Here is a 27,351-nt window from a genome sequence, read left to right as displayed (position 1 = left end):
GGTCCATTAAGTCTTCTTGTCTGGGGAGTCCCTATCTCTCCCTCCTTTTGCTTTGGAGCATCCTGTGCTCCGTAGATGTGCTCTACTGACTCACCTGAGAATTTGAAGGCTTCATAAAACCGAGAAAACAGCAAAGGCCACTTGAAACGTGCAAAATCCACTACCTCTTCCTTGACTTTTTTGGGGTCCGCTCTCTTTTGAGTATAAATTCCCTACAGACAAAGCAAACCACAACCAACATGAAGCACAAACCCAGTTACACGCAGGAAGAGAACAAACAAAACCAATTCACGTCACCTGAAGATCTTGGAACTAATATTAATTGAGGTCTCAGTATGGCTAAGGGCCAAACAAAGTCCTACAGGAACAAGTGATGGTTTGGACAAAGTTCTGGCCTTTGGTTCCCACTTCAGGGAATAATTTGGCTTTGAGAAGGCTGGGCAAGCATCTAGAGTGACCAGTCTGGGTGGCTTTCATCTCAGCTAACTTCGGGTTTCCCTACGGTAGGTGTCTACCTTTCGGTTTGACAGTCCTTTAGCTGGAAACAGGCATTCAACAGCCCTTAAGCACAGACATCCAGCTTTTCTTAGGACATCCTCAGATACCTGACACTTCTGTATGTGGCTGACAGGCTGATGGAGGACCTGCAAGATCCAACTGAATTGCATCCCTGGGTCTCCATTGACAGTAATGGGAGGTGAGACTCCTAACACACATGGAGATACTTACATTTTAGGGGTCTTAATCTGAAGCTGGCTCCTGCCGTTAGATGAATGCCAGTCCCCAGGCCTGGATGACCAACCCTCATGATGTTCATGAGTTATGGGTAATGAGTTATGGAAGGTGTCGCTGTGGGAGGGTGTCACAAATGTTCTTATGGATGTCGGGGAAGTTTTATACAACGCCTGGCACAATAAGGTCCTGACATTGCCTGGAGACATGAACTGCCACTGTAATACAACCAGTAACACCACAACCCTGTGTACCAGGAACGAAACCCCAGAGATGACATTTTGCTTCTCACAATGAATCTCTGCAGGTTGTCTTCTTCTGTCAGATCTTGCCTCTCAAACCAGTGGTAAAGCTGGATGAAGCTAGTACAAAACTGGCCCTTTCTCTTTGATTTAGCTTCAGGCCAGGCTAAGAGCTGAGCTATGATGTCTGACATATGTTTAAAAGGCACACGAAGCTATTGAAGCATGCCTTGGTCCTTGCCAGGTGTCTATTGTCCCCACCTTTTTATGTGCAGCTATAATGAGCTGAGCCCATTTTTCCACTGTTTTCGAAGCTGTAATCTCTCTGTCCGGGATGTAGGATGGAATTAGGTTCAGCAGCCTTTCCAGTACCATCTCTGACCCATAGTCCACGTAGTACTGCTGGGAAGCCAGTTCTGCCAGATCTTCTTCCTGTGGGAGCCAAACAAGCCAAGTTAATGCTGTTACCAAGCCATGACCTCGACATCCATCCTCCATCACTCAAGGAGCTCTTTCTGGAGGCTGGATGTACTGCTGGTCCAGAGTGGTGTGGGGATGCTTCCTTTCAGCAGAACTTCACCAGTGCTTTTTGCACATGTAAAGTTCGGGTGATTGACCTCTAAAAGCTATGATTAAGCCTTAACACGTTCAGTGACCAGCACCATGCAACCCTATACGGTGTGTGAACGTGTTTGTCCCCATCTTTCCTTGCAGTTCAGTCTGCTTCTGATGCCTGCAGTCAGCAGTGGGTGATTTTCCTATGGTAGACAGAGTTTAATGATTGAAAACTGCATGTATCCATCATTTCTCATATTTGAGAAGCCCGGACTGAAGCACCTGTGCATAATGCAGAACTGTAAAATGTCCTTCGGTGCAGCTACATTCCAAGCACTTTGGGGTGAAATAATACAGCCACTGAGATGTTAATAGCACAAGGAGATCAGGAGCAAGAGAAGGGGAGGAAGAAAGGGCAGGACTTCTGATAGGATAAAAGAGCTGTAACTAATGCAATATAGATGGGAAAAGATGACTTAGTTCCCAAGGTGACTGGACTCTACTGGACCACAGGAGAATGATCAGGTGTTGGGGAAGAGAGATGTCTTCAATTTGACAGGTGCATAATTTTAAACACAAGCAAAAAAAAAAAAAAAAGTATGGGTATTGTCAGAGACTTTGATGTTTCTTGAGATGCTTGTTTCAGTGACACTGGAATAATTCTGTAAGCTCCCAGAGACTCCAGAGGCATAGGTTTCTGCCAATGTGCCTTCTGCTTATAGTGGCATTATTGGGTTTGTATTGCATGGCAGATGCCTGGGTATCCTGAAAAGCATCTCTCATGTCCAAGGCTTAGCAGGATTCACCAAACAGGATCCTGCTCTGTACTCCTGATCTGGTGATCTAGTTACAGCATGCTTGTGGCCCTCCAAACTGAGCCTGAGGGATGAAGTGGCTGTTCAGTCTCACATCCAAAATTCACCAGGAGAGAGTGCTCATGCAGCACATGGGAGTGTCTGGTCTCTCCCCAGCCAAGAGGATATGATACCTGCAGCTACTCTTTCCCAAGTGAATACCATAATCCCCAAGCTAGCAGGTGTTCAGGGAGGAAAATTTACATCACCTTTGGTGAAACCTGTTTCACCATGTTAAGGTTACATGTTGGACCAACCAGTAGCTGCTGAGGTCACATACCTTGTCACACCGGTACTCCCCAAACTTCACCCCTCGCACGATCTGTTGGTAAATGAGATTTGTGGCCACATTGTCCTCACTTGGGTTGTGCCAAGGAGTGAAGATCTCCTTCCTGAAGAAGAGCCGCCACGGCGCGTTGCGCTCCTGCGCTCCCTGCTCTTTGGCATACTGCTCGCACTGAGACACGGCATCCATCACGTGGTCATTGCCGCTCCCCAGCGAGGAGACCTGGTCAGGGCAGAGGGAAACGTGGCATTCACCCAACTAAATGCTGTCCTTTCTAGGTAGAGATATCTATCTTTGAGTCACTCATTCAGACTTCTTTTATAATCAAAATAAATCCAAGCATCTAGCTCTACTAGCCAGCTGAGATTGAATAGGTCTACAGCACAGCTGGGTGAGCCATTTCGTTTTGAGCCCCAGTTTCCCATCCAGAATGAAAGGAGAGCATCAAGGTGAATTAGCAAAGCCAACAGTCCCATTATAAAGTATTGATTATTCATATTGTGCTTTGAAACAGCCTGTTCAAAGTCATGGGCTTGGATCCAACCATGCTAAGCATCAGACAAACCCAGAATAAAAATTCTGTCCTGTTACAGAAGATTTTTCACCTCTGTCTTCTCACTGTGGTCTGGCATGAAGCCCTAAATCACTATATCTCCTCAGAGTGAACATCCCTAGATGAATGTCTCCTCAAAAAAGGCAAAGAAGATGGAATACAAACCAGAGCGTAGCATCACAGAATAATGTAGGTGGAACAGCATTTCTGGAAGTTTCTGGTCCAGCCCACTGGTCAGAGCAGGTACATTTTTGATCAGGTTGCTCCTTGCCTTCTCCTGTTAAATTCTGAGTATCTCCAAGGAGGGAGATTTCATAGTGTCTCTACAACCCTGCTCCAGCGTTTGACTACTCTTATTGTGAAAATCATGCTGGCACTTGCGCTGTAGAATTGTTCTTTCCTGACCTCAAGGCTGGCCCTTTGCTCAAAGCACAGGCTCCTCTGCCCTCTGGCAGGTAGGTGATGGCAAGGAGAACCTCCCTCTTCTTTCATAGAGTTAGTCAGGAACATAACTTAAGATTTACCTTGTCAAAAAGTGCAATGTAAAGCGAAAAGCCAAATCGGTCCTTCAGGCTGATTTTGTCGGCCAAAGAATTACAGAGCTCTTTAGCGGTTGTTGCAGAGTCAGTCAACAGCGTTTTTGTCGTCCCATCCATAAATGTGACAGGCAGCATGATGGGTTTCTTGGACTTGGTTGCCTAATGGATTAAAGTCAAACTTTATAAAGGCATGTGTATTTCAATCCCATCGAGACTATTTACTTACATACTCTTCCACCCACCTGTGGTAACCATTTTCTAATTCCTGATGCCACTGCCTGGCTGCTTTTCAATACTACCATAACATACTACTCAACAGGATAATGTATAGTCAGCCACTGGAAGCACTTGGAAGTCCCAGATTTTTAATTTAATACATTTAGTCATCCAAGTGCCTAATCCAGTAAATCCAAGCACACCTGGGAATGCTCCCAGGCACTGGAGCACAGCTGTCTATGTTAGTAAACCAGCACAGAAAATGAGCAATTACTGCACAAACTGTGCTTGTTCCAGCTACAGCTATCCCTGAACAAGTTCCGGGGACCATTCTCAGAAGGCAGTTTGCCTGTAGCCACCTTCATCTGGAAGGCAGTTTCCTAGCATACATGGGGCGTTGCTCCATGCCAGCTGGTCTCAGTGCCCAAGAGCACTCTCGAGCACATTTAATTTACAAGTATTGACGTAGCCAAAGGGACTGATCTTCAGCATACTCTGGAGCAAAGCCAGGATGCACGGGGAATGCAATATCTTGGAAATACATGAACATTCTTGAGAGAAAAGGGATTTTGTCACGCTACTTTCTGTCCTGCCAGAGATGTGGTTCCTGTGATAGTGAAAGGCTCCAACCCTGAGCCCCAGCTGCCTGGGGAGGGCATGGAGGGGCTCGTACCTGCAGCTCCAGCCAGCTGGGTGGCTGCGTCCTTGTCCCGTTGGCAAACGTCCGCCTCAGCCTCTCTTCGCAATAGGGAGCATAACCCGGGGGGCCTCCATTGATAAAGTTTCTTAAATACTGTTGGCAGCAGGAACACATTGGTTAGACCATCGGCTCTAGAGGACAAGCATTTACAAAGGTTAAAAAGCCGTCTTTTATTGGAGAAAAGCCCTCTGGGACTAACGGCAGTGATACCGCTCAGGCTCAGGATGTTCCTACATCACATCGCTGGAAGCTGAGAGAGGGTAGGACAGTCTTCACCCTTGCCTTGTTCTTATACTATGCATTCCTGGCCTCGGTGGAGATAAGATACCAGCCTAGACAGACCTTTGATGGAAGCCAATGCAGCAGTTTTTCTGTTCCTGCTATTGCTGCCATTGTTTTCTATCTCTGTATTTTAAAGATGTATTACAAGATGTTATTGAGTGTTGGTCAAAAAGATGGGAGTGAATGAAAAAGACCTATAAGTAATGATCCATGAGAATTGTAAGCAAATATCACTCAGAACACTTAGCTGCCAGTACAAAAGGTCTTTCACAATTACATTAAACAGATGTTTCTTTAGACAGATTTTAAATTGCATTTAGAAGATACTAAACCAGAATTTGAAGCACTTCACCGTATTTTAAAAATACACCACATTATTGTAGAGAAAATTAAATCCAGTGACTTCCACAATATGAAAGATAATACACTTAAAAATATTACACAAATATCTTGGCCAAAAAGGTAGCTAAGAGTAATAGCTCGGTAAATCGTATTTTTCAGAGAGACTTTATAAATAGATAAAGAATTCTCTGAATGACAACACATAGCTGTTCCTTCAGTAACACAGACTGCTCTATAACACTGTCAGTCCATAAATAACATGGGTAGAGGGACAGATATCTCTGTCAATCATAACTTATAGAGATACTCTGAAATAACTGGGCAATACAGCCAGGTAATATGGATGTGAGCTGTTGCAAATGATTGCAAGCAGCTGATGCTGTGTAAAAGTGTAGTTTTAATTATGCTGTTAATAATGAACTAGGTAATTACATATTTTTTGTATTTCTCCTTCCTCGTGACTGAACCTTCCCACCAAAGTCCATTATTAGTTGACAGAAAGGTGCGAAGAACAGGAGTGCTAATGTGTCTTGACCCATGCTTAGCATATGATGCGATAAGGATGCCTGATGCTATCCAAAGCGTGACCTTCATATTTGGGAGCAGGAGAACATAGCGAAGACTGCCTCATTATCAGCTAAATCCTTCTCAAAATGTTCAGTTCTAATTGACACTTTTGAAGGTTGTCGAACAACCTCCAGGCACAACAGTTTCCTGAAATTCCTCATCTCCAACAGCCCAAGGTGCAAAAGGGTGATGAATAAGGGCAGAATTAGTATAAACCCTCTCCGAAGCTGTTGGGAATATTGCCAGGTATTTCAGCATGGTCCATAACTTTGGGCAGAGGTACATGTGAAACACTGGCCCAGGTTGCCCAGAGAGGTGGTTGATGCCCCATCCCTGGAAACATTCCGGGTCAGGTTGGACGGGGCTCTGAGCAACCTGATCTAGTTGGAGATGTCCCTGCTCATGGCAGGGGGTTGGACTAGATGGCCTTTAAAGGTCCCTTCCAACCCAAACTGTTCTATGATTCCATGTCTGAGTCTCCAGAGCTACCCATAAATGATTTCTGAGAAGTGCTTCACTCACCTAAAATAATCTTCTGCTATTAAAGATTTAAACCCATACAACCTCCTGTGGCATACTTTCTCAGATCTCATTTCCAGACATAATTTAATTTTCTACCACTTTGCCAGTGATTTATCTGCTTTATTAGATTTCATACTGACAAGGCCTGGGGATGGAGGGATTTCTATTCTTGGCTTCAGCTCTTCCAGTGCTAAGGACCCAGTTCCTGATCTGATATCTATGGAAATTAATGGAACATCTTTATATCCAGCAGGCTTAGGAGCAGGTTTGGGTTCCAACATTCGAAGATCTAAGAGGGACAAAAGAGGTCTTATATCATGGCAAAGCAAAGACACAGTGCTGAGCCCTTTGCCCTGAGCCAGGCAAACTCTTAGGCATGGGATTAACTTAAGCGGTCCAGTGGGTGGTAGTCAGACTCGACATGTGTAACTCATTTGGAAAGCAGACTGTTCAAACCTAGGCAACAAAACTTTGCCCAGAGAAAAAGAAAATCCTTGAGAACAACCTGATTTTCAAAAGTGTCAACCACTTAGCATCTCCCACTGACTTCAGTCCTGCGGATCCACAGTGCTTCTGAAGATACATTACGTGTCATCTCTCATGTGGCTGTTTAGAGTTGGACATTTTCAGTATGACACGTGGTGGGGCAAGTTATAGCATGCAGAGAGCAACTATGCAAACATACTTCCAGGTAAATTAAACCCTTCCCTTTCTATGTGCAATTTTTTATATTAAGTTATATTTATAATTAGCTGTGTGGTACTATTCCTTGCCAATTTTGTTAGATTACATGCCTGAGGTCGTACTGTCAAAGCCAGTAGATGCTTGAATGGATGACTAGAGCTTTGCATGTGAGAAATAGGGGAAAAATGTGGACTGTTCTGGGTGTGCAAATTCCACTTGCAGCCTCCCACAATCAAATTCCGTGCCAGAAGCCACTTAATCACATCTTCACACATCTACAGTGCAGGAGGCATCATCTGAACTGGTTGTCTACAGTTCCTTTAGAGTCACGGGAAAGAGAGAGTCACTTCTCAGGAGTGACTCATCTGATCCACTTTTGACATTGAACTTGGGATCACGCACGCTTTTCTTAGGAACTTTATGTCATTTTCATTACTGGCAAAGATGAAGACCAGGATTCCCTCTACTATGAAACCCAAGAGAAAAACTGGTCCCATGGATGGAAAAGATGTATTGGACGTAATTCATGACACAAATATCATCTACAATTTACCTTCACAAACTTCTCAGAAGGAGCAAAACATCCCACGCAGAGGGACATCAGGATCCAACCCCTGGCATGGCTGCTTTTGGATGGGTTCTGAGTCAGCTGCTTGCAGATTTGACAATAGATTTCATCCCTGTAATAGGAATGAAAAAAGCATTAGAGTTAACGAGTTGGTGGTTTTCAGCATGAACAGAGAGAGAGAGAGACAGACTGTGTCTGCATATGATTGATAGTTAAAAGTTCATTTTAGCATCACAAGGATATTAATTTAACTGCCTTAATGTCGGTCACCCTCATCGTTGCAGTGTTTCTAAAATGCCATCGGTCACCAGTCCTGTAACGTCTGCTGAGTCTTCCCTGTCCTTCAGCTGAGATTTCCCACAGCTGACCGAGACTGCTTGAAGAAGGATAAAACAAAAGGGAGTCTCAAGGTTCAAGGAAGCTCAATGTCACCTCTGGATGATGGAGTCTATTCTGGCTTCTTACAAAGATTTCCCAGTAATGCCAAGAGACTCTCCTAAACTAACTTTATCATAGAGGGCCATCAGCTGGGAGTCTTCATTCGCTGGCTGTTCCTCTCAAGACACCTGAATTTGCTTTGTGGAAGTGTTGGGAACTATCAGATCCAGCAGAGGTCAAGGTTTGTCCAGCTCTTAAGTCCAAACAGGCATGTACATTGACAGGTATCTCAATTTGGGATTTAATGTCCACTTTTGACTTTAATCTTCATTCTCTACATGCAAAATGAGGGATAACAGTACTTCCTCATCTACACAGGAGGCAACAAAAATGTTGGCCAACCTGTTACACTGACAAACCCCGTGGGAAAGCCTATGGGACACTACCAGGTCTGCCTTCAGAGCAGACTTTGTGCAGAAAAGTAAGGCTAAGGGTTTCGTGGTGAACTGGGAGGATAAAATGAAGATTAGAGAAGCTGGTCATCAGATGAGGATGCCCACTCTGTTCCTGGAGTGCACAGATAGGTGTGAGTGAAAAGAGCGTGAGACTACATAAACAAGGACTGTATTATAACACACAGACACACAAATGGGTTAAACCAAAGATGTGCAGATGGCCTTAATTTGGCACTTTCCAATTTTTGAATGCTTAATTTAGCAATTGAAACGAGTTTGAGGTTTTCATTAGCATACCATTAAAAATATTCACACAAACAAAAGAGATCTAAATGGTCAGACACAAAACAAAGGGTAGTGAACAGCCAAAGTGAGTGTTAAGAAACAATCCGGTAGCCACTAGCACTTTCAGAAGCATTTGAATCCCTCTGCGTGGTCTTTCCATCAGGCCTGATATAGACAGTTAGGAACATGATCCAGCCCAGCCCATATTATACAACACAACCAGAAAAATGCTATAATGAGAGCTTTGTAAAGTTGCATACAATAGCAAAATCTTTGGGTCAAGAATAGCTCAAGGAAGAAGGAATGAAAAGAATGGCATGTTTATGCCTTTATCTTGATTTCTAACCTTAAGGCTGGCCTGAGGATGCCATTACCAATAATGAAATGGAGCTTCTCCAGGTTGGAGGTGGGTCGATCTTCGAGCATGCTATTACCCTGGAGCGTGGACTCACCATCGTGAAGCCTCTTTGTCACCTGCCAACCAGACACATTGCTCTCTTTCAGTACAGCCAGTCACTATGTCCCCCCCACCCCCACCCCAAACGTGTGGTGCTCCTCCAGGTGAGCCCCTCCACCAGCCAGGAGGGGTCTCAGAAGTTCTTCAATCTAGCACTTTATCAGCGATGGGAGGGTGTGACTTGGCTTTAGTCACATATGGGTGAAGCTGAAAATGGTCCTGACTAGTCATGCTCCCACCTGCTTGGTCTTTGCCCAGGGTTTCTACAATGGGCACCCTTGCATCCCAGCCTTGAGCTGGTCCTGCAGCTGGGAAAGGGCCACCAAGGATCTTTGGAATAACCCCAGCTTATTGCCAAGGAAGGCCTGTCCCTTCAACCCAGTTGTATTAAAAAAAATATTAAACCACTGACAGAATGGACCCATTCCCCATGCTAATGATGCAGCCAAAAGCAAATAAGCATGGTGCTGTTTGTGAAAACTAGGATGGCATTCATCCACCTACCAGCTCTCTGTCTCAGGTAGTCAACCCAGTCTCCATTTAGGGCCACTGGAGAAAGGCGGGCATTTCTAGAGTGCGTTTAGAACCACATAGGATAAGCTGGATTGGGTCCTATTTCTCCCCACTGACCCTAAAGGGACGGAGGGCGACTATCTCAGAAAGCAATCTTCACGCTCTCAGGCAGCTACAGCCAGGTGAGATGGTGTCTGCTCTGGAAGTGGACAAGGCAGTGTGTAAAAGAAGACTGAATCTATGTCTTAGCATTGCTTTCATCCCCCCCAACCAACAGATTTATTGCTTCTCACTCTTTTGGGATGGGATTTTCAAAAGCTCTCAGCTTGGGCTAGCTGCTTCCATGGGGAGTTTTGCCCCTAGCAATGGAGAGGAGCAGAGGATGCGTGAGCGCTTTCGGAGACCCCACCTCTGCTACCTACACCACGGTGGAGGGCAGGAAGCTAAAAGCAGGGATAACATTCAGACCATCACAGAGTGGTGGGAGGTATCGGCAGCTGGATGGAGGGCTGTGAAAGAGGGGAGGGAAGATGCTGGATGGATGGAGAACGGGAGCCGAGGGGAGGCCGGCGCGAGGTGCAGAATGACTCAAGGAGACACGGGAAGCCAACCTTTCCCCTTAAACACTCCTTAAATCTTTCAGGCAGAGAGACAGGTAGCGCCAAACCCAGAGGAGGGCTGGTTCTATGTTGTCTAGGGAAAAGCAGAAGAGAGTCAGAGAGGGCTGCAGACAATCCAACGGCACTTGTGCTGCCAGGCGGCCAAGCGTCTCCTCTCACCTCCTCCGTCAGTTTGGATTTCTTCTTGAGTGTTAAGGAGACCAGTTTGTGCCGCACACTGTTCTTCTTGTGCCCGTCAATGTGAGTACTCTGCAAAGCAAGAGCCGTGGATGCAATGCGGTGAGACACAGAGCCCTGCCGAGTACGTGCTCTCCCTGCCTCCCCCGGGCTCCTGCAAAAGGCCATTGACCCTGGGCAGAGAGTGAGATATTTCAGAGGCTGGTGGGAACCAGAAGTGTGGACCCATATTCCCGTGCCCCCTGATAGCCCAGGTCTGACTCTGAATTTTGCAGATACTCTCTAATAAATGAGCCTCCCCCAGATCAAAATTACATATTGAGGACGCCTGAAAAAAGTTATGCTGAATACATGGCTGACTCCTAGTCAATCTAGGTCCAACCAGTCCTGCTGTATTCCATTCAGGCTTGTTCCTACATTGAAAATGAGATGAGCAAGACCACTCTCTGAGATGAGCCATTTGCATGGCAGGTTTGTGAGCTGGAAGTCATCTAGCCAGGGGTTCATGGACGGGTAGTTACCCATTGTGGTTTCATCACCGTTAACCAGCTTTGTGCTGTAGCAGATTTCCCAGAAGAATAAATTTGATGTGGGACAGACCCAGGCACTGACTACGATTCATGAAGTTACTGTTGGCTTTCTACTTTTATACCGACTTTACGCCAGCTGTGGGATTAAAATGGCATGGATAATCACTTCACTTTTTGACCCAGTTAACCTCTCCCCATTTAAACATCTTTGAAAAGACTGTGACTTTACACCAGATCAGCACTTTGAGTCCTGCAGCTGTGATGGTTTATAGTCATGATAAAGCCAAGCTGGTACTGTAAACCTGGATTTGCACCTCATCATGCTCAGGGTGAGCTCAGACATCTCTCTGCACCGTTGTGCTCTCTGCAGAGCAGATGTAACCACAGACAAAAATGACATCTTAAATTTTCCTTCTCTTCTGTACTACCTGATGTCTCAATTGGCCAAAATATGTTTTTTTTGTAATTCACAAGCAAGAAATGATAGGTAGAAGGAATGAAAGGTTATTCTTGGTGCATATTTTTACAGAATTACGATCCAGATGAGGCTACTCTCCTTCTCAGGTAATTCACTGAAAGTGCTGAATGATATAATCGTCCTAAAAACTAGGAAGTTTGTTAATTTACATCTGCAAATGATGCAGGGGCTTGTCCAGATGATACTACAGAAAACTTCTTGAAAATGCAACAGTGCCACCTAAAAAATCCCAATACCAGGCAATATCTTGTCCTATTGAATAAAGCGATTGCCAAAAACGAAAGCGTGTCAGTGCTATGGACAGCGATTTATACAGAACAATGTCTTATCTGGGAGGAGTCCTAAGATGAAGTCCTCCAATGACATCCCAGAATGCACTGAGGAGGCAATAAGGATTTTTTTTTTATTTCCACAGCTTAATTCCCTGGTAACTCCTTACTTCCTGCTCCAAGGTGAAGGGCACATTTTTAATTTAGTCTCTTCTGACCCAGGGCAGATCAAAAAGAAATCCCCAAATGAGAAACCGATGACACGGGACATTGCGTTCCCCCCATGTATTTCTGCCCTACAAGGAGGAGGAGAGAGATCAAAGTCCCATGAAAGATATCAAGGCACTTTTCTTACTCTATTGCTGGAGGACATTCAGTTATCCTTGTGAAGAAGGGACAGGATCAACAGGTGACACATGGTCAATTCTCCCTTCGTAGCATAATTGCAAATAAAATCAACAAACCGATTGCCTGCAGCAAACCCCACAAGTCATTTCTTTCCAACGTGTTTCAATATCCAACACCTAATAATAGCGTCTCTTTTACAGCCACAGCAGTTACCTCTCCTTCTCCCTGCAGAGCCTGCAGTTCTTTCTTATAGGTCTTTTTCCCAAGAGTCTCATAGATTTTTGTCATCACTGGTATCTTCTCGCCACCATCACTCATGGCTGTATGATATTTCGGCTCAGGGAGGTCTCCCATGAAACGGAGGATAGTGATCCATACAGCAAGTGCTGCCTATTTGAAAGGGAAGATTAACTCCGTTAGCTCGCACCAGGGCAGTGGAGGGGGTGGTCAAGCCATGCTGAATCCGTCAGGATCACCACTGTGGTCTCTCTGGACATCTGCAGGAGATAAAACACTTTCCTGTGTCACACATAACAGTTTTGCCTGCAGCATACATCCCACCTGAGCAAGCCGGGCAGGCTGGTGGCTGGGACCACAAATTCATGCTGTCCTGACTGTGTTTGTGCACCCTACAAGGGTTTGCTTCTTGGCTAGGAGATGCCAACCTTATAGAGAGGCAGTGACCGGCAGCTCCTCACACACCGTAGCGGGGGGGGAAGGAGAACCACAGTGAAGGCAAGTTCATGGCCAATGTAATGTTCATTACAGCCATGCAGGTTCAATACAGTTCTGCTCTTGTACTGCTGGCTATAGGACAAGCGTTTCTTCTCTGCTAGCTCTGCACTGGTGCATATGACAAGGTAAGCAGCAAGTTTTCCAGCTGCCGAGTAGCAGCTTTACAAGCGGTACTTGCTCAGCAATTTTCATCATCCATACCCTGAGCCCAGAGCACTTCATTAATTGTCTTAACAGAAATATCAAGGTACAGAGATGGACTCACCCCTCAAATGCTACATCCCTCTAATGCTTTTTGTCTTGTCAGTGCTCAAAGCAGGCTGGTGGGATAGTGTCTACTGACACATGTGCAGCAGATGAGGGCTGTGGTCTCCACCGAACCACGAGCACACCAGTGTATCCCAAAGGGAAACTGCTGGTGCCCTTTGGCTGAAGGGTTCCCCAGGCTTGCTCCAACCCACCCTGCCCTGCTCAAGCTTTTTCATCCCCTGCCTCACCAACTGGTCTCCTTCGTCTTCATGGTATAAGAGAGGCTGCTTGAGAGGCCGGCGGATGTAGGTGTGTGTTGTCGTGCCCTGAAAATATGTGGCGGCAAACTTGGCAAATTTGTACTCCGAGAGATCTTCTTCCTCTTCCTCAGGGAGAGGCAATGCTGCATCCAGGTCCTCTTCCTCCAGCTCCTTCTGGGCTCGCTCAAGATCCTGATGGGGAAGGACATGTCAAGCACTCAGCATGGCTTTGGATACTGAACTAGCCTTTCCCTTTGGGCCTGACATTTCTGCTCATCTGATTTCCATTCCCAAAAGGATAACCCAGCTGGAGGGAAAACCATGAAATATAACTCCAGAGCCCATGCAAAGCCCAAGTCCTGAAGGACATGCCTGTGCCCAGGAATGTCTCCAGAGCAGTAGGAAAAGCAACAAGTACGTCCCCACTCCTAGCATAGGGAAAGGGTGTCCAAGAGCTAAATGCCATGAGCCATGATGAACCATGAAGGAAAAGATCTCAAAGGCCACAAGTCCTCAATGATCACAAAATCACAGAATCATTAATGTTGGAAAAGACCTGTAAGATCATCAAGTCCAACCATCACCCCAACCCCACCATGCCCACTAAACCATGTCCCACAATGCCTCATCCACACGTTCCTTGAACACCTCCAGTGATGGTGACTCCACCACCTCCCTGGGCAGCCTCTTCCAGTGCTTCACCACTCTCTCAGTAAAGAAATTTTTCCTAATATCCAGCCTGAACCGCCCCTGGTGCAACTTGAGGCCATTTCCTCTTGTCCTATCAATCTTATATCTGATCTTATAGTGATACTGCTCTCCTCCGTTCGGTAGCCCCAGAGAAAGCCTGCGGACTCCCTGCCTGTCCCCAGCCACAGCGCGGTAACCCTCTGGGGCCACACAGAAGAGCCTGGTCTTGAAGGAAACCTTCAGAGACCCACTTTTGTATTGCTGTACTCTCCCCTGATTCATTAATGTGTTGCTAAAGCCTTTCATGGGATAGTCAAGTTCGTGTATGTCTCCAGTACCTCGAAGCCATTCGGTGCCTGTCCTTCCTGGCCAGGCAGGGAGGAGGTTGTCCCCAGGAATCCAAACATTTTGTCCACCATTTCCGAGTCGTTCACTGGCTCATTGCGAGCTTTCTCCATTTTTTCTAAGAGCTCTTTCTTCCGACGTGCTTCCTCCTTCTCCTTTACTTCTCTCTCTGCATCTTCCAGCGCCAGCTGGGCCAGACGTACCTGCAAGAGCACAAGTACAATCAACTTCTCCCTCCAAAAAGCTGGCACTAAATTCTGCTTTAGAAAGGCAGACTGCCCGGTGCTTGGGGCACTATACCAGCATCGTGACTTGGAACAAATCAGTGACGTGTCCATGCCTCAGTTTCCTAACTTCAGAAGGACAAAACAATAGCATTTTCTCCTTCCTTAGTGCCTGTTTAGGGGGTTTGGTCCATGCACAGAGACTCTCATTTTTTTCTTTTATACAACAACCATGTATGCACACACACCAGAGTGTCCCAGTTCCCCCTTCAGCCTTTATACAATAGCAAAAGCAAGTGAATAATAACTGTAATCTCTGGCATTCCTGTGCAGCATATCAGAAATTCTGGAGCAGCTTCAAACTAGTTAGGGCACAGAGTACTTTAGTGAATTAAATACAAACTGCTCAAGCAGGGCAGAAATCCCTTAGATATTTCTGGCATTCCCCTCAAAGGAGCAAAACCAGTCCCTGGAAAAGAGACAGAACCCCAGAAAGCCATCAGTCCCTGCATACTTGGTGCTTCTTTTCTGCTTCCTCTTTGGCTTTCTTGGCACTCATCTCCTTTCGGAGTCGTTCCTCTTCCGCCAGCCGAAGTTTCTCTGCTTCCAGGCGTCGATGATACTGGGGGAATAAACACAAGAGCCATTCTGAACAGGCATCTACTTATTTTTTTAAATTCTTTTTTGCTCTTTAAAAACCAATCCCATGAGCACGTGATGCAGAAGCATGTTTACTTCCCCTCTCCCCACCTCCATTTCCCATGACCGACCTCTCCTCCGTGGTACTTACTTCCCCCCGGAGGCGCTTATACAGCCTTCGGGCGATCATGCCCCGGGCGTATGCCTGGATGGTGAGGACAGCCCAGAGGCGGTGGCGGAAAGCCCTACGGACCAGGTAGCCCCGGCATCGTGCCTGAAACTCGATGATCCGCCGGCGAGCCATGTGGTACTGCTTGTGGAGCTTGCGGGATCGGTAGAGAGCCTGCAGTCTCAGGAAGCCGATCCGCATCTGCAAGAGGGAGCAGGATGAAACCACCCCACCACCCAGGGGCTCACCCACCATAAGCAGATTTCCATCGCTAATCTCCTTCTTGCACGGCTGTAAATAAGAGCCACTGAAATCAGCCCCCACCAGGACAAGCCTTTGGGAGGGAGGTTCTCCAAGAGGGTGGAGAAATGAAGCCCTCCGGCTGCTCCACTGATTCAAGCCCAGCAACGACAAAGACAGTTTCTTCCCCACTGAGTCATACAGAGTTTCCGCCCTTGAGAGGCCTCAGGAGGTCTGGTTGGTCATCTCAAGGCAACCACAAGCCATGAAGGTTGCTTCCATGGAGGTCCAGCATCTGCAGACCTCCTGCCTGATAGCCAAGGTGCTGTTTCATGGCAGGAAGCAGCATCCTCACCAGCCTGGAAGTGGTTATTTCTATCAAGTTGCAGGCTTGGAGGATGATATTGAGACACTTTAGACCCCAACACACTTCCCAAATGACCTGCTGTTGGGTCAGAGCCAGCTGGGACAGGGAGAGAAAAGGGCCATGGACTGGATTGAGGAGAAACCCAGCTATGGTCAGACCTGGAGGTGGAGTCTGTTCTTCAGAGGAAGCTGCTCTTGAGTTTTTGGTCACATGGAAACTAGGGGAAGATTTTTAAAAAACCAAGTGACTAGTTGGTGCAATGGACATCTAACTCACAGGGAAAAGGACAGCTAGAAGGTGGTCAGGTGCTCTCTTCATTGAGAAAGCAAAGCAGCAAAAGCAAACCTCCATTCATCGCTCCAATTAATAAAAGCCAGCCCCACCCCCTCCTACACTCAGTGGGGCATTTTGAGCCAGGAAACTCTTATGTATGTCCCAGCTGAAAGAGGTAGGAAGGCAGAGGTGTGAGGAAGCACCCCCGTACTTACAGCACCATAGTTCTTCCTGCAGTTATATCCACGCCAGTATCTCTGAATCATCAGGACTGAATTTCTCACTTTCAGGAAATTGGACCTGCAAAGGCATTTCAATCACTTGCCTCTGCGGTTTGGCCGCAGGTTCTCATCATCTCCTGGGCCTCATTCTTTGGAGATTTGAAACTGAGCAGCCAGGTAGAGTAAACACTGCATTTTTGGCCTGAAAAAGTCTCCTGCCCCAGCTCTCCTTGCTTTCATAAAAAGATCTGTAGGAGCTCTCTCTGATACGTCTCTGCAGGCAGATTCTGCCAGGTTATGGAAATGGGCAGAGCAGGAGATGCTGAGAATGGTCCCCTCCTTCCCCCCACCCTACACCCTCCTCTTGCATCTGCAAGCTCTTCCCCGCCTGCTCTCCCCACTTCAATTCTAGCACCTGAGAATGGATTCAGTCTCATCCAAATGATCAAGAACAAACTTCAGCAACACAACCCTGCTACGCCTGCCTGCTCCTCCCATCCTTCCTAGCCTGGCCTTATTCTACCTGTGGACACCTTGGAGACAACTGTGTTGGAAGAGCTTGGGGGGTCTCGCAAGGATTACTGTGGGAAAGATTGCTGAGTTATTTAGCATGTGCCCTTTCTGCAAAGCCTAAGGCACAACCTGAGTTGCAGTCATGGCTCGGACAGTCAAAGAGCACAAAGCCCCAAGAACTGTCCCTCCTCTGTGGGTGAAACTTGTCCTTGGCTGTGGCTCCCCCTCTTCTTCCACAACTGTGCCATGTGCTCCCCAAGGACTACCTGCGCTCCCAAGTCTGGCAACTAGGTTGCAAAGGCAAGAGTCCTGAAACCCTTGGGCTTTGGGGAGAGCAATGTTAGTCACTGTGGATGACCCAGTGGTCCCATTGCAGTCTTGTGGGGATCCCCATAGACTGGAGGCTTAATGTTGGCTTCAGCAGACTCAGGGTCCCACTGCTGCATTGTCATAGCAAACGTCAGCTCCCCTGAAGACAGCACTGAACAGGGACAGAAGGTCCTATTCAGTCCATATTTGAGGCAGATAACAGTTTTCCTCTTGTTTCCTCTACTGTTTTCCTCCAATACTTGCTGCACCTGAGTACCAACACGTGAGGGCTCCCCTCTCCCCAGCTGCAGACAGGACAGGTCAGATGAGCACTAGGTGATGCATCCTCCAGGAGCTGCTTGCTGGGTGAAGCATCCCACATAGCCCACCTCCTATCTGGCAGTGGGGCTCACACCTACCTGTCTTTAAACCCGCGGACCACCTTCTGGATGAGGATGACTTTGTCCGTGATGGCCTTGTCTCTCTCAATCTCCAGCAGCATGTCGTGGTGGTCCTGTGGGAGGAAGCAACACAGTACCCATGTCTCAAGCTCTCCATCTGCCTGACATGTGGCAGGAGGGGTGGTATGAGACTCTTCCCCAGAGATGTCCAAAATAAACTCTTGGGACATTTTACATCCCAAGTACCACCCAACCTACTCACTGGGGAAATCCTAACATAAATCTCAGTGATCTACTGCCTTCATTCCCAAACGAACCAGAGCGTTCAGAAGTTGCATATGCAATACTTTATAGCCTGAAAGAAACCAAATTACATTGCTCTTCCATGCAGAGCTCCTTGCTAGTGCTGTCAGCCATGGGAGCAGCTCCCAGGAGCACTGGAGAGGTTTGGGAACAAACTCCAGGCTGCCTGGGTCCCATCGCTCCGTCCAGCCAAGGCTGCAATGCCTCTGCACTCTAAGGACAAAATAGCTCCCCGAAACATTGAATGTCCTTGCCCTGAGGCTTTCAGATGCACCAGTCCAAGCTTTCTATTGATTCCTCCCATGCTGTTTGTAACTCAGCTTTCTTTCCCGGTTGCGGCATGCTGAGCCCTGCTGTGCTGGGTGCAGCGGAGGCAGCTCTACATGTTTCCTGCTTTGCTTGACCTCACATGGCCCCTCGGGGCCTCCCAATTTCTCCGTTTCCTGCCCTGACAGCTGTGAGATCTTGATAACAGCCTCTGGAAAGAGCAACTAGTGGGAACAGCTTCTAGGGAAGACATGGGGGTGTTTGTGCTGCCGATGGGGTTGGGGGTGAATTTAGATATAAGCAGTCGGGGTTTAACCAATGAGATTTTTGCTCGAGAGAAGCGTTTGCTGCCAGCCTGGTTCCTGGCCAGCTCAGCCTCATCTTCCCAGAGCAACACAGGAAAGGGTTTGTAAGGAGAGATGAGTGCAAATGGGGCTGCATGGGACCTGCAACGTTGGGCTGCTCTGTGCCATCTGGACCAATGCGGAAAGGGAGGCTGTAGGCACGTCTTGGGTTGCGCAAGGATGTGCTGAAAGCAAAGAGAGCCTGTTGTGCTCTCGGTTCTTCTCTCCGCAGGGCTCTGCATGGACATCCCTCCTGCTGCTGTGCTTTTGGGGTGAAGGCAGGAGATGAGGTTGAGCGGCTCAGCCCGGGAGGGAAAAGGCTGGGCGCTGCATGTGACTATTTCTGCGTCCGTATGGGTATGTGCGTGCATCAGTGCTGGCAGTGTCAGGACTTGCTCCTGCCCGCCGCTTCCTAAACCAGCCCCAAATATCCTGCCTTGGCCCAGGTTCTATGCACTGCCATGCCAGCCCAGAGACCATTGGAATGGGTCATGTCTTATGATGGAAAGGGAATGGTACGAGATCCCTTCACAGGCAAGGGTCCCAGATGGCAGGGGGGATGTGGAGAGCCACCTACCTTCAGGAATATCTTTGTCTTGCCAATCTGCCAGTCATCATCCTTCCCGAGCACTGCTTCGGCAATGCGCTGGCACGTCCCACGCAGGTCGCCCTGGTAGGAGAGGGGATGGGATTCACCAGGACCAGCCTCACCCATTGCTCATCCCAAGCCCAGTGGGGACCTTTTCTAGTCCCAATTCCATCAGTTTTCTGCTAATGAGGTTCCCAGGGCTTTACTGTCACCACATATAAGGTGAGTGAGAAGGTCAGGATGAATATAGCTACCTGTCCCTGCCAGCCCTGTAACCATTTTTCCTTCACTTGAAAATCCCAGAGAACCACTGTAACATCTGGGGATCAAATGTTGCATAACTGCTTTTGGAGAGGATTGCACACCCCATAAATATATCTGGAGAGCCTAGCAGAGAGCAATCGTTACGCGTGGAAGAAGATGCTCACCTGCTTGTATGCCGGCTTCACCCCAGGCATGAGCACCCGGTACCGGTCCACGAACTCCACAAACGTGTAGCGAATGGGGTAGCCAGCTCGGCGGATCCGGATGGTCTCCATCATCCCTGAGTACCTCAGCTGACGGACGCACAGCTCCCGGTCAAACAGCTGGGGAGGTTATGGGACATGGTTTGATTGCACATCTTGGCCTGGATTGGCTATAGGAGAGTGGGGACTCTGAAGATGTGTGGGGCAAGCAAGTCAGGCATCCACCCAAATCCTTCGCTTGGTGAACCCAAGGCTGTAGGGCTGTTGGTTGTCATGGGCCTGATCCTATGAACTGCTGAGTGTGTTTGATTCACTCCATTTCTTTAATTCCCGCTTGCAAGATTGGATGTGTCCTACACGTTACACAAAGGACTGAGAGAACTGGAGAGCACAATGCAACGGTGAACATCACCTTGGGAAAATGGGCAGCTATGTTGCACCTACAGGGGTCAAACCATACAGTCAGCCTTGCAATGACTGCTCATGGTCATTAACTTTTGACCGCTGCTCTGAGCTTTACCGGCATGATCACAGCACTCCTGTACAGGCAGGGCAGTACCGCTTTGCAGGCAGAGGAAGCAGAGGACCATATCAGCGAAGGCTCAGACACTCAAAGGTCTTAGGGTGCCTACACCAGTTGATCTTAGGGTAGGTGACACCCTGAAGTCACCCAAAGGAAGAGTGCAGTCTTGGAGATGCCGAGGCTCTGAGATAAGTCTGTTATGATCAAACCACCCTGTACCCAGGAGGGCGTCCGAGGAGCTTAAAATGAACAGATCGGAACTGAGACCAGCTGAAGGTTTTAGGGAAAGGATAAGTCTCAGACCAGCATCCGTGGCTGCTCCTGACAAGCAACGGACAGTTTCAAGACCAGACAGCAGACAAAGGTAACCCAGTCCTTGCAGACATTTGCTAATAAACCTGGCTGCTCTCCCTTGCTTTGGGTGCCTCAGGTGGGATAACACACAGTGCTGCTAGATGGGCAGGTCTGCTGAAGCAAAGGGAGGCTCAGGAAAATCTCTGCCATGCTTTAGTCCATTGAGGAGCATCCTGGAGCCCCTGAGAGCACCCTCTTGCAGGGTTGTCTGCTGGGAGCATCCAAAAAGCGTTCAACCCAAGTGTAAAATAAAGGCAGACGTGGTGTGCTGCTGGCACACCACAGAAAGTCAGGACAGTAAATCCCAGCCTGGGCTAAAGAGTTACTGCCACAGTATTATTCATCTGCCCTCCCTTCAGCTGTCTAAACTGTGAGCATCTGTGCATGCACAGATGGGAGCATCTAACATGTAATCACCTAGGCTCTCCCTGAAGTGAGGGAGGAGAAATGGGCATGTACCTGTATCTCAGATATCCCTGTATCTCAGACGCATCTCCTGGGACAGGAGGATCTGCCCTATGGATGCACCCATCTCCCCATCCCTGGAGGGAGCTTTTTGACTAGCTCGTAGCAGCCACTTAGCCATGAAAGGGCTGGAGTGAAGTGAGACGGATCCTAATCGCAGGAGAAGGCAATGGATCAGTGGGGAAAAGGCAGAAAATAGCATCATCCAGGTTTGGTCTCATGCTGTCCTTATCTAAAGAGGGTGTTGGGAGTGGGGACAAGAAAGGTGCAGAGGAAAGAGGTGTATGTTCCTCTGCCTCCCCCTGCTATGAAGCAGAAGGGTATGTGAGCAGTTGTGGGCTTGCAAAAAACCCTCCAGAGTTTGCAGGGCTAGTTCATTGCACATACGGGCAACTATGTGCTCCTGGCATCAGGGCCTGATGAGACATGGACTGCTGGCAACAGTTTTGGCTTTCTTTTCATGGCTTGTTACCTAATTCATCCCATGCATTTCTCTTGGACTAACCAGAACAACAGAGCAACGCTCAGAAACAGCAGCATGGGACGATGTAGAGACCCAGAGTCCTCCAACCAGCATCCTGATGCAAACAATTTCCCCCCCCACCCCCACCCCAAAGCACATTTTAGAAGGAAGCAAAGTTTTAAAATAACATAAAGTAACAAACAGTCAGGACTTTCCACTGACCTTTCACTTCCCACTATCCCATTTCCTATCACTATCAGTACCCTTTCCTTCAAAGCCAGGGACAGCAATGAACTCCCAGAAAAATGTTCTCTTTTGCAGTTACCCTGCAAGCTCTGTGTACCATTATCTGGGATTTTTTTTCCTCCTTTGTATTATTAAACCAAGGCCAAAAATAAATTTAGCAAGAAATCACATTTCATATCTTATAGCACTACAGTCCCTGATTCAGTGTTAGCTCATCCGCTCATTACTTTAATGGGGAGATTAATTTCTCTTTGTCTGATTCTTTTAAGCTTACAGCTTTTTCTATACCCCCCTGAAAGTTTTGTAAATAAATGGGTTGGACAGAGACTTCTGGCTTAGTGCTTGCAAGAGCTGATGAAATATAGACTTGTTACGCAGGGGACAAAATGCCAGACTCAATTGCAGACTTCCAGGCATCAAAGCAGCTCAAAGTTAGGGCATTGGGAATAATTTGTTAAAAACAGTTCAGGATGTACATCTATTTCTCATCACCCATATTCTTAAAGAAGGTCTTGTTTTGATCTCAGCTCAGATGATAATCTCAGAGCAGACGTATTGTTAAATATTAACCTGAAGAATCCCATTAACATGCTATTAGGTGCCTTTTTACGCTCACCAAAACCAGGATAAGGGCACAGAAAACTGCTCTGAGAGAGCCACCAAACCTTTTGCCCTGCATCATATTAGGTTCACTGAACCGCAAAAGTAAGTTTCAAACAAACGCTGCTTATACGTAAAAGCTCTGAAATTCAGCATTTTACGCTTTTTTGCACTCAGTTGAGCTTTGCTTGCAGACACTGACTTTAGATAAAGCTCCAACTCTGGCTAGATTAACCGCTACTGAAGTGCAAAGGCGTGGGCAAAATGATGCACAGAAACAAATAGCTGAAATTATTATTAAATAAAGCTCTCCCTCCCCAAGCAGTATCACTTTAAGAGTGGTGAGCAGCTAACAGTGATTGCTAACAGCACCAGGGTCCAATACTGCAAGGTGCTTACAGTGGGATTGGGGTGTTCAGCACCCACCTTATCGCCTACCCTGCGCTGCAAAGCTCGGAGTCCCCTCCATGAGCAGTTTGTGGTCAAAGGGATTTACAGCCGTCTCCTTCCCTTTCATTTGCTCCTTAAAGTTTGTCCCCAGAGTGTTCGCTGCTTTTGAAGCAACTCCCTGGGAATCAGAGCCAAGTAATTCCTCTTGCCTTTCCTGTGTTACATTGCCTCTTTTTTCTCTGCTCTTAGAACTGTGCTTTCACAATTGGTACAAGAAAAGCAATTGAAAGGATCTAAGGGGGGTGAAACTGGGTGAGATCCCTCAGAAGCAAAGATTTTGTAGAAAACCCCATGGGAAGGGGATCCCTTTTAGGACATATTGAACCCTGCCATAGGGCTAAACCCAGGGCCCTAAGTCTCTGGTAGGGAGGTGCCTACCCCCTATGGAAATTCAGAGGCATTTCCTATAGGAGAAAGGGCCGCAGGGTGAATTCCTTGAGGTTGCCCCTGGGAAGAAAGGCAGGGGCAGGAGCTCCCCTCTGCAAAAAGTTTTGGGGTGCTGTTGGATCGAAAGGCAAGTGCTCGATTTTGCCAACCCTTTGGCGACTCTCTTGCTTGCAGAAAGGGCTGTGCGTTGGTTTTTCTAAGTACTCAGCGTCAATCCTGGCTCCACAGACTCCCAAAGGAGTTTTGCCATTAGCTCCAGGGCAGAGTGACCCTGCGAGCAGTCCTGTACGAAAAGAAACCAGGAGAGAAAAGCAGGACTTACCATGGGCTTCTTGTACTCATTGGGCTTGATGCAGCGGACAAAAAAGGGCTGGCACACGCTGAGAGTCCTCATCAACAGCTCCAGGGACCGCTTGAACTGGCTGCTGAGCGTCGGCGAGCGCTTCCTCGTCTCCGCTCCCTGCAAAACCGCAGCGGAGCGGGCTCAGGAAATGAAAGGATAACAGTGCCTTTCCCCTCCAGCCACGTCCCCGGGAACCTCCCGCGGGAGCAGGGCCAGAGGTGGTTGAGCGTTGCAGCAGGAGAGGGGCAGGGCAGTGCCGGCAAGCTTGCAATGGCTGGACTCTGTCAACCCGCTCCATATGCCTCTACCCAGGGAGGAAAAGTGCCATAATTTAATTTCTCCTGCTAAAACCTCCCTGTGTGACTGGCAACCCCGACTGCCCTACATAGAGACACGAGGAAGATCTGCCCATGAGAGCAAACAGCCCCTTCTGGGCCATCAAAAATCTCTGCATTGCAGCTTGGGGTGATGTATTTGCCCAGGGATGCTCCTTGGGAATGGCTTGGGCTTCTCTGTCCCCATGCATCACAGCACCGTCATGCCAACCCCACTGACATGGTTCCTCATGTCAGGCTGGGACTCTCGGGCTCCCTGGGGTGTAGGACCAGAGACCCATGTAGGGTGAAAAAGAAGCCAGGGACATGTTCACTGCAGGGTGACTCTGCAACAGATCCAGAAACCACTGGTAAGTTCTATTTCCTCAGCCTGTACTACAAGGAAGATTTGAGTTGTGTTTGGAAAAGGATATTAACTAGACCAAATGAAGTGGCTATTTCGGGTGAATCAGGATGATTTTGAGTATTTTTCTTGTTTTAGCTGCCTTGGTTAAATCAATAATCCAATCTCCAGTTTGGGGCAAGTGTTTCTAAAGCAGAATGGAGATCTTTCCCTTAATAGCCCCTTCTCCCTGTCCTGGGAGAACCTTGATATACCAGCTCCAAACTTAATGAAGCTCACAGCTCATTTTATGTGGCAATCGCTATTACCTGAGCTCAAAACACATCAGTCACAGTGGTGCTGTGTGTCTTGTAGGGTCTGGTGTTCAGGGAACCTTTGTGGGGCAGCAGGTGCTGCTGGTGGGTTGGAGGAAGAGTTGGGCACCAGGATGCAACTCCCCCCGAATCAAAAACAGGGCAAACTGTGATATGACCCAATGGCCAGGGATTTCCCAAAGGGAGGATTCTGGCAGGATTTTAATGCACATTTCCTCCAAACATCCTCTTCTTTGCAGGTGGTCAAGCCATGCGTAGAGTCACAAAGTCCCCATTTGCAATGGCCTTGCTGCTATGTTTTGCAAGGTGGTGAGTTTTATTTCTACTTTTGCTAAAATCTTTACATGCGCTTCATCGTATAGCGCTAATAACCTGTCAGATAACACCCCCACCCCCCAAAACTGAGAAATTTCGTAGAATCACAGAATAGTTTGGGTTGGAAGGGACCTTCAAAGATCATCTAGTCCAACCCCCCTGCCATGGGCAGGGAATTTGCACACCTCAGATTGGATATGATGTCGAGGCAAACCCAATCAGCACAAACACAAAGTCGTTATGGAATTCAAACAAGAGAAAACCCAGCTCATGCACACACCAGAAAAACCTGGCCTGCTTGTAGAGAAGAGCGGGGGGGCTATCAGTGATCTCTCCCAGCAAAATCCTCCCCCAAAGGACAAACTGTTAACAAATCTAGAGTAATTGATGGATGCAGCTGCTACCTGCAGAGCACTGTAGAGTTTGGTGCTCACATTCTGTCACAGATTTGATGAGGAATGGGCTGTTTCAGCAAGAATCCTGGTTTGGCTAGCTTTGATTATTGTTTTCTTATCTCTTTGCTAATTATGTGCAAGTGGTCACCTCTGTGCAATGCGAAAGGATAGCCATAGGGGTTAGAAGCAGCAACAGATGCAGGAGTAGGGCTGGAAGTTGGAAACAACTGCATGTTAGCGAGGTTTGTCAATTTGGGCTTGGCTGGGAGAGGTCATTTTTCAGCCATAGTTGTAGGAAGGGTGCAAGACTTTGTACAAGGGTCTACAAGGGAATGCATGAGTGATTTGCTCCCAGACAGCAAGACCTGCCTCTCTAGGTTGCTGATGCCTTGCATTTCTTCCTTGCATGCATCCAGCTCTGTTAAAAAGCAGTGGTGCCATCTCTATCCTTACACCCGAGAGCTTTTTGCTGGGAGGGACTGGAGGGAAGGGACAGTGGCCATAAAGCAGCTTATCTTCCTGTCCAAATTGTCAGAGGGGTCTGGGCTCCTCCTGTCAAGACTGCACCATCCCAGCCATTCACGTGCTTCCTGGGCCTGACATTTGTGCACAGACCCCTCTCAAAGATGGGCACCAGCCACACAGGCACTATCCAGCCTCTCAGCTACACAACGAAAGCTCAGGCGAGTGCGTTGAAGTCATCGTGGTTCCTCCTGCCTCACCTCAACACCAGTGTGGGGAGAATCACACCTCTCCCCTTTTATTCCAACAAAACAGCATAAAAAAAAAATAGCGAGTGGAGCAGCCTGCCAACACAGTCTAGCAAGGCACTGAAAATACAGGTTTTACTGCAGAGGAGGAGCATTTTTTAGCTCAAAACAGATGCAGTCCCCTTAGCCTGAAGCTGAAAGATCTGAACACATTCTTCTTTTCTCCTGGCCAGACATGTCTTAGCTTTCAAACTCTGAGACTGTAGCATCTTTGGGACACAGACTATCTCTTCACTGGTGTCCATACAGAGTCTAGCACACAGGAGGACGTGAACTGTGCATCATGGGGAAGGACAAGCAGGATTCACGGGTGCTGTAGCCCAGACTGGGGCACTGAGTAACCACTCAGCCTGTGCTCAGCGTCAAAGGAAAAAGAAGAGAAAAACAAGAAAAAGAAGAGAAATACGTGATTTACAGAGAAGCACCATCTCAAAAGAGAAGCTCAGAAAGCTGTGCAGACAAGCATGACACTCAGACCCAATTCAGTGCCACCTCTTTCTGCCACCTCAAGCCAGTCTGGCTTTAGAGGTGCAGAGATGTGTGTGGCTGTTTGCAGTAACATAAAGACAAAAGTACAAAGCAGAACATCAGCAGCAGGACACAAGAGGATGTTCCCCCAGCGTGAGATCCCCAGTGGCACAGCTGGAGCATCAGAACATTTCCTAGCACCTCTGTGAAGCTGTAAAATCTCTAGGGAACTATTCAGACTCCTTCCTTTGGTGTCTTGGACACATTTAGGTACTTATCATGTGTCCAGGGCTGAGAAAGCAACAAGCAGTTCAGCCTATCCGCGCCCTGTGGGTTCAGTGGGTTAAGGTGGACACAAAGTTATGTTAAGGAGGGTGGTCTTAACACAGACCCAGAGCTCCAGCTAGGGCAATCACCAGGTTTTTATCTTTGTAACATGCAAACCAAGTAAACAGAAGCAAGGAGAAGAGCAAGGACAAGGAGAAATGTCACTGAGCTAGAAATGGTAGGAGTTACTCCTGCTGCCCCTCTGCACCTTCTCCTCCCACTTCAAGGAGAAGGCTGCATGGGGCACCGGGATTGCCGTGCTCAATACTAAGTCTGCCGGGGAGACAGTGACCTGCTTCAGTAGAAATGCAGAAAGTTTAATTCCTTAAGGTGAGTTAGGGAAGGAGAGAGAAGCATATACCACCAGCAATACTTTGGGGAAAGGTTCTGGGCAAAGGACCGTCCTTCCATCTCTTTAGGATGAGAAGGTCACTAAATTGGGCCATGCCATCACGACATGCTGTTTATCAGCCTTTTTTCTGAAGTCTGAGAAAAA

At 47.7% G+C, this 27,351-nt stretch overlaps 1 protein-coding gene across 5 annotated transcripts in view; it reads right to left on the bottom strand.

Annotated features, from left to right (window-relative positions):
• The window catches only part of MYO7A (myosin VIIA), a 61,765-nt gene that overhangs the window by 11,628 nt on the left and 22,786 nt on the right, over nt 1-27,351 (bottom strand). For 4 of the 5 annotated variants that reach the window (XM_059826860.1, XM_009810077.2, XM_059826873.1 and 1 more), the window contains 18 exons: nt 23,568-23,705; nt 19,719-19,877; nt 19,279-19,371; nt 17,806-17,900; nt 16,559-16,643; nt 15,446-15,664; nt 15,170-15,277; nt 14,425-14,634; nt 13,385-13,588; nt 12,366-12,542; nt 10,510-10,599; nt 9,107-9,234; nt 7,628-7,754; nt 4,651-4,770; nt 3,747-3,920; nt 2,664-2,891; nt 1,236-1,406; nt 95-212 (listed from right to left, as the gene is read on the bottom strand). In XM_059826860.1, the coding sequence (XP_059682843.1) occupies nt 95-212; nt 1,236-1,406; nt 2,664-2,891; nt 3,747-3,920; nt 4,651-4,770; nt 7,628-7,754; nt 9,107-9,234; nt 10,510-10,599; nt 12,366-12,542; nt 13,385-13,588; nt 14,425-14,634; nt 15,170-15,277; nt 15,446-15,664; nt 16,559-16,643; nt 17,806-17,900; nt 19,279-19,371; nt 19,719-19,877; nt 23,568-23,705 (2,644 nt within the window). Of the gene's footprint in view, nt 1-94; nt 213-1,235; nt 1,407-2,663; nt 2,892-3,746; nt 3,921-4,650; nt 4,771-7,627; nt 7,755-9,106; nt 9,235-10,341; nt 10,600-12,365; nt 12,543-13,384; nt 13,589-14,424; nt 14,635-15,169; nt 15,278-15,445; nt 15,665-16,558; nt 16,644-17,805; nt 17,901-19,278; nt 19,372-19,718; nt 19,878-23,567; nt 23,706-27,351 lie in introns of all 5 variants that reach the window. The other variant, XM_059826844.1, reaches the window with a different exon arrangement.

Source organism: Gavia stellata, chromosome 1, assembly GCF_030936135.1.
Source record: "Gavia stellata isolate bGavSte3 chromosome 1, bGavSte3.hap2, whole genome shotgun sequence".
NCBI lineage: Eukaryota > Metazoa > Chordata > Aves > Gaviiformes > Gaviidae > Gavia > Gavia stellata.
This window is presented reverse-complemented; position numbering and strand designations above follow the sequence as displayed.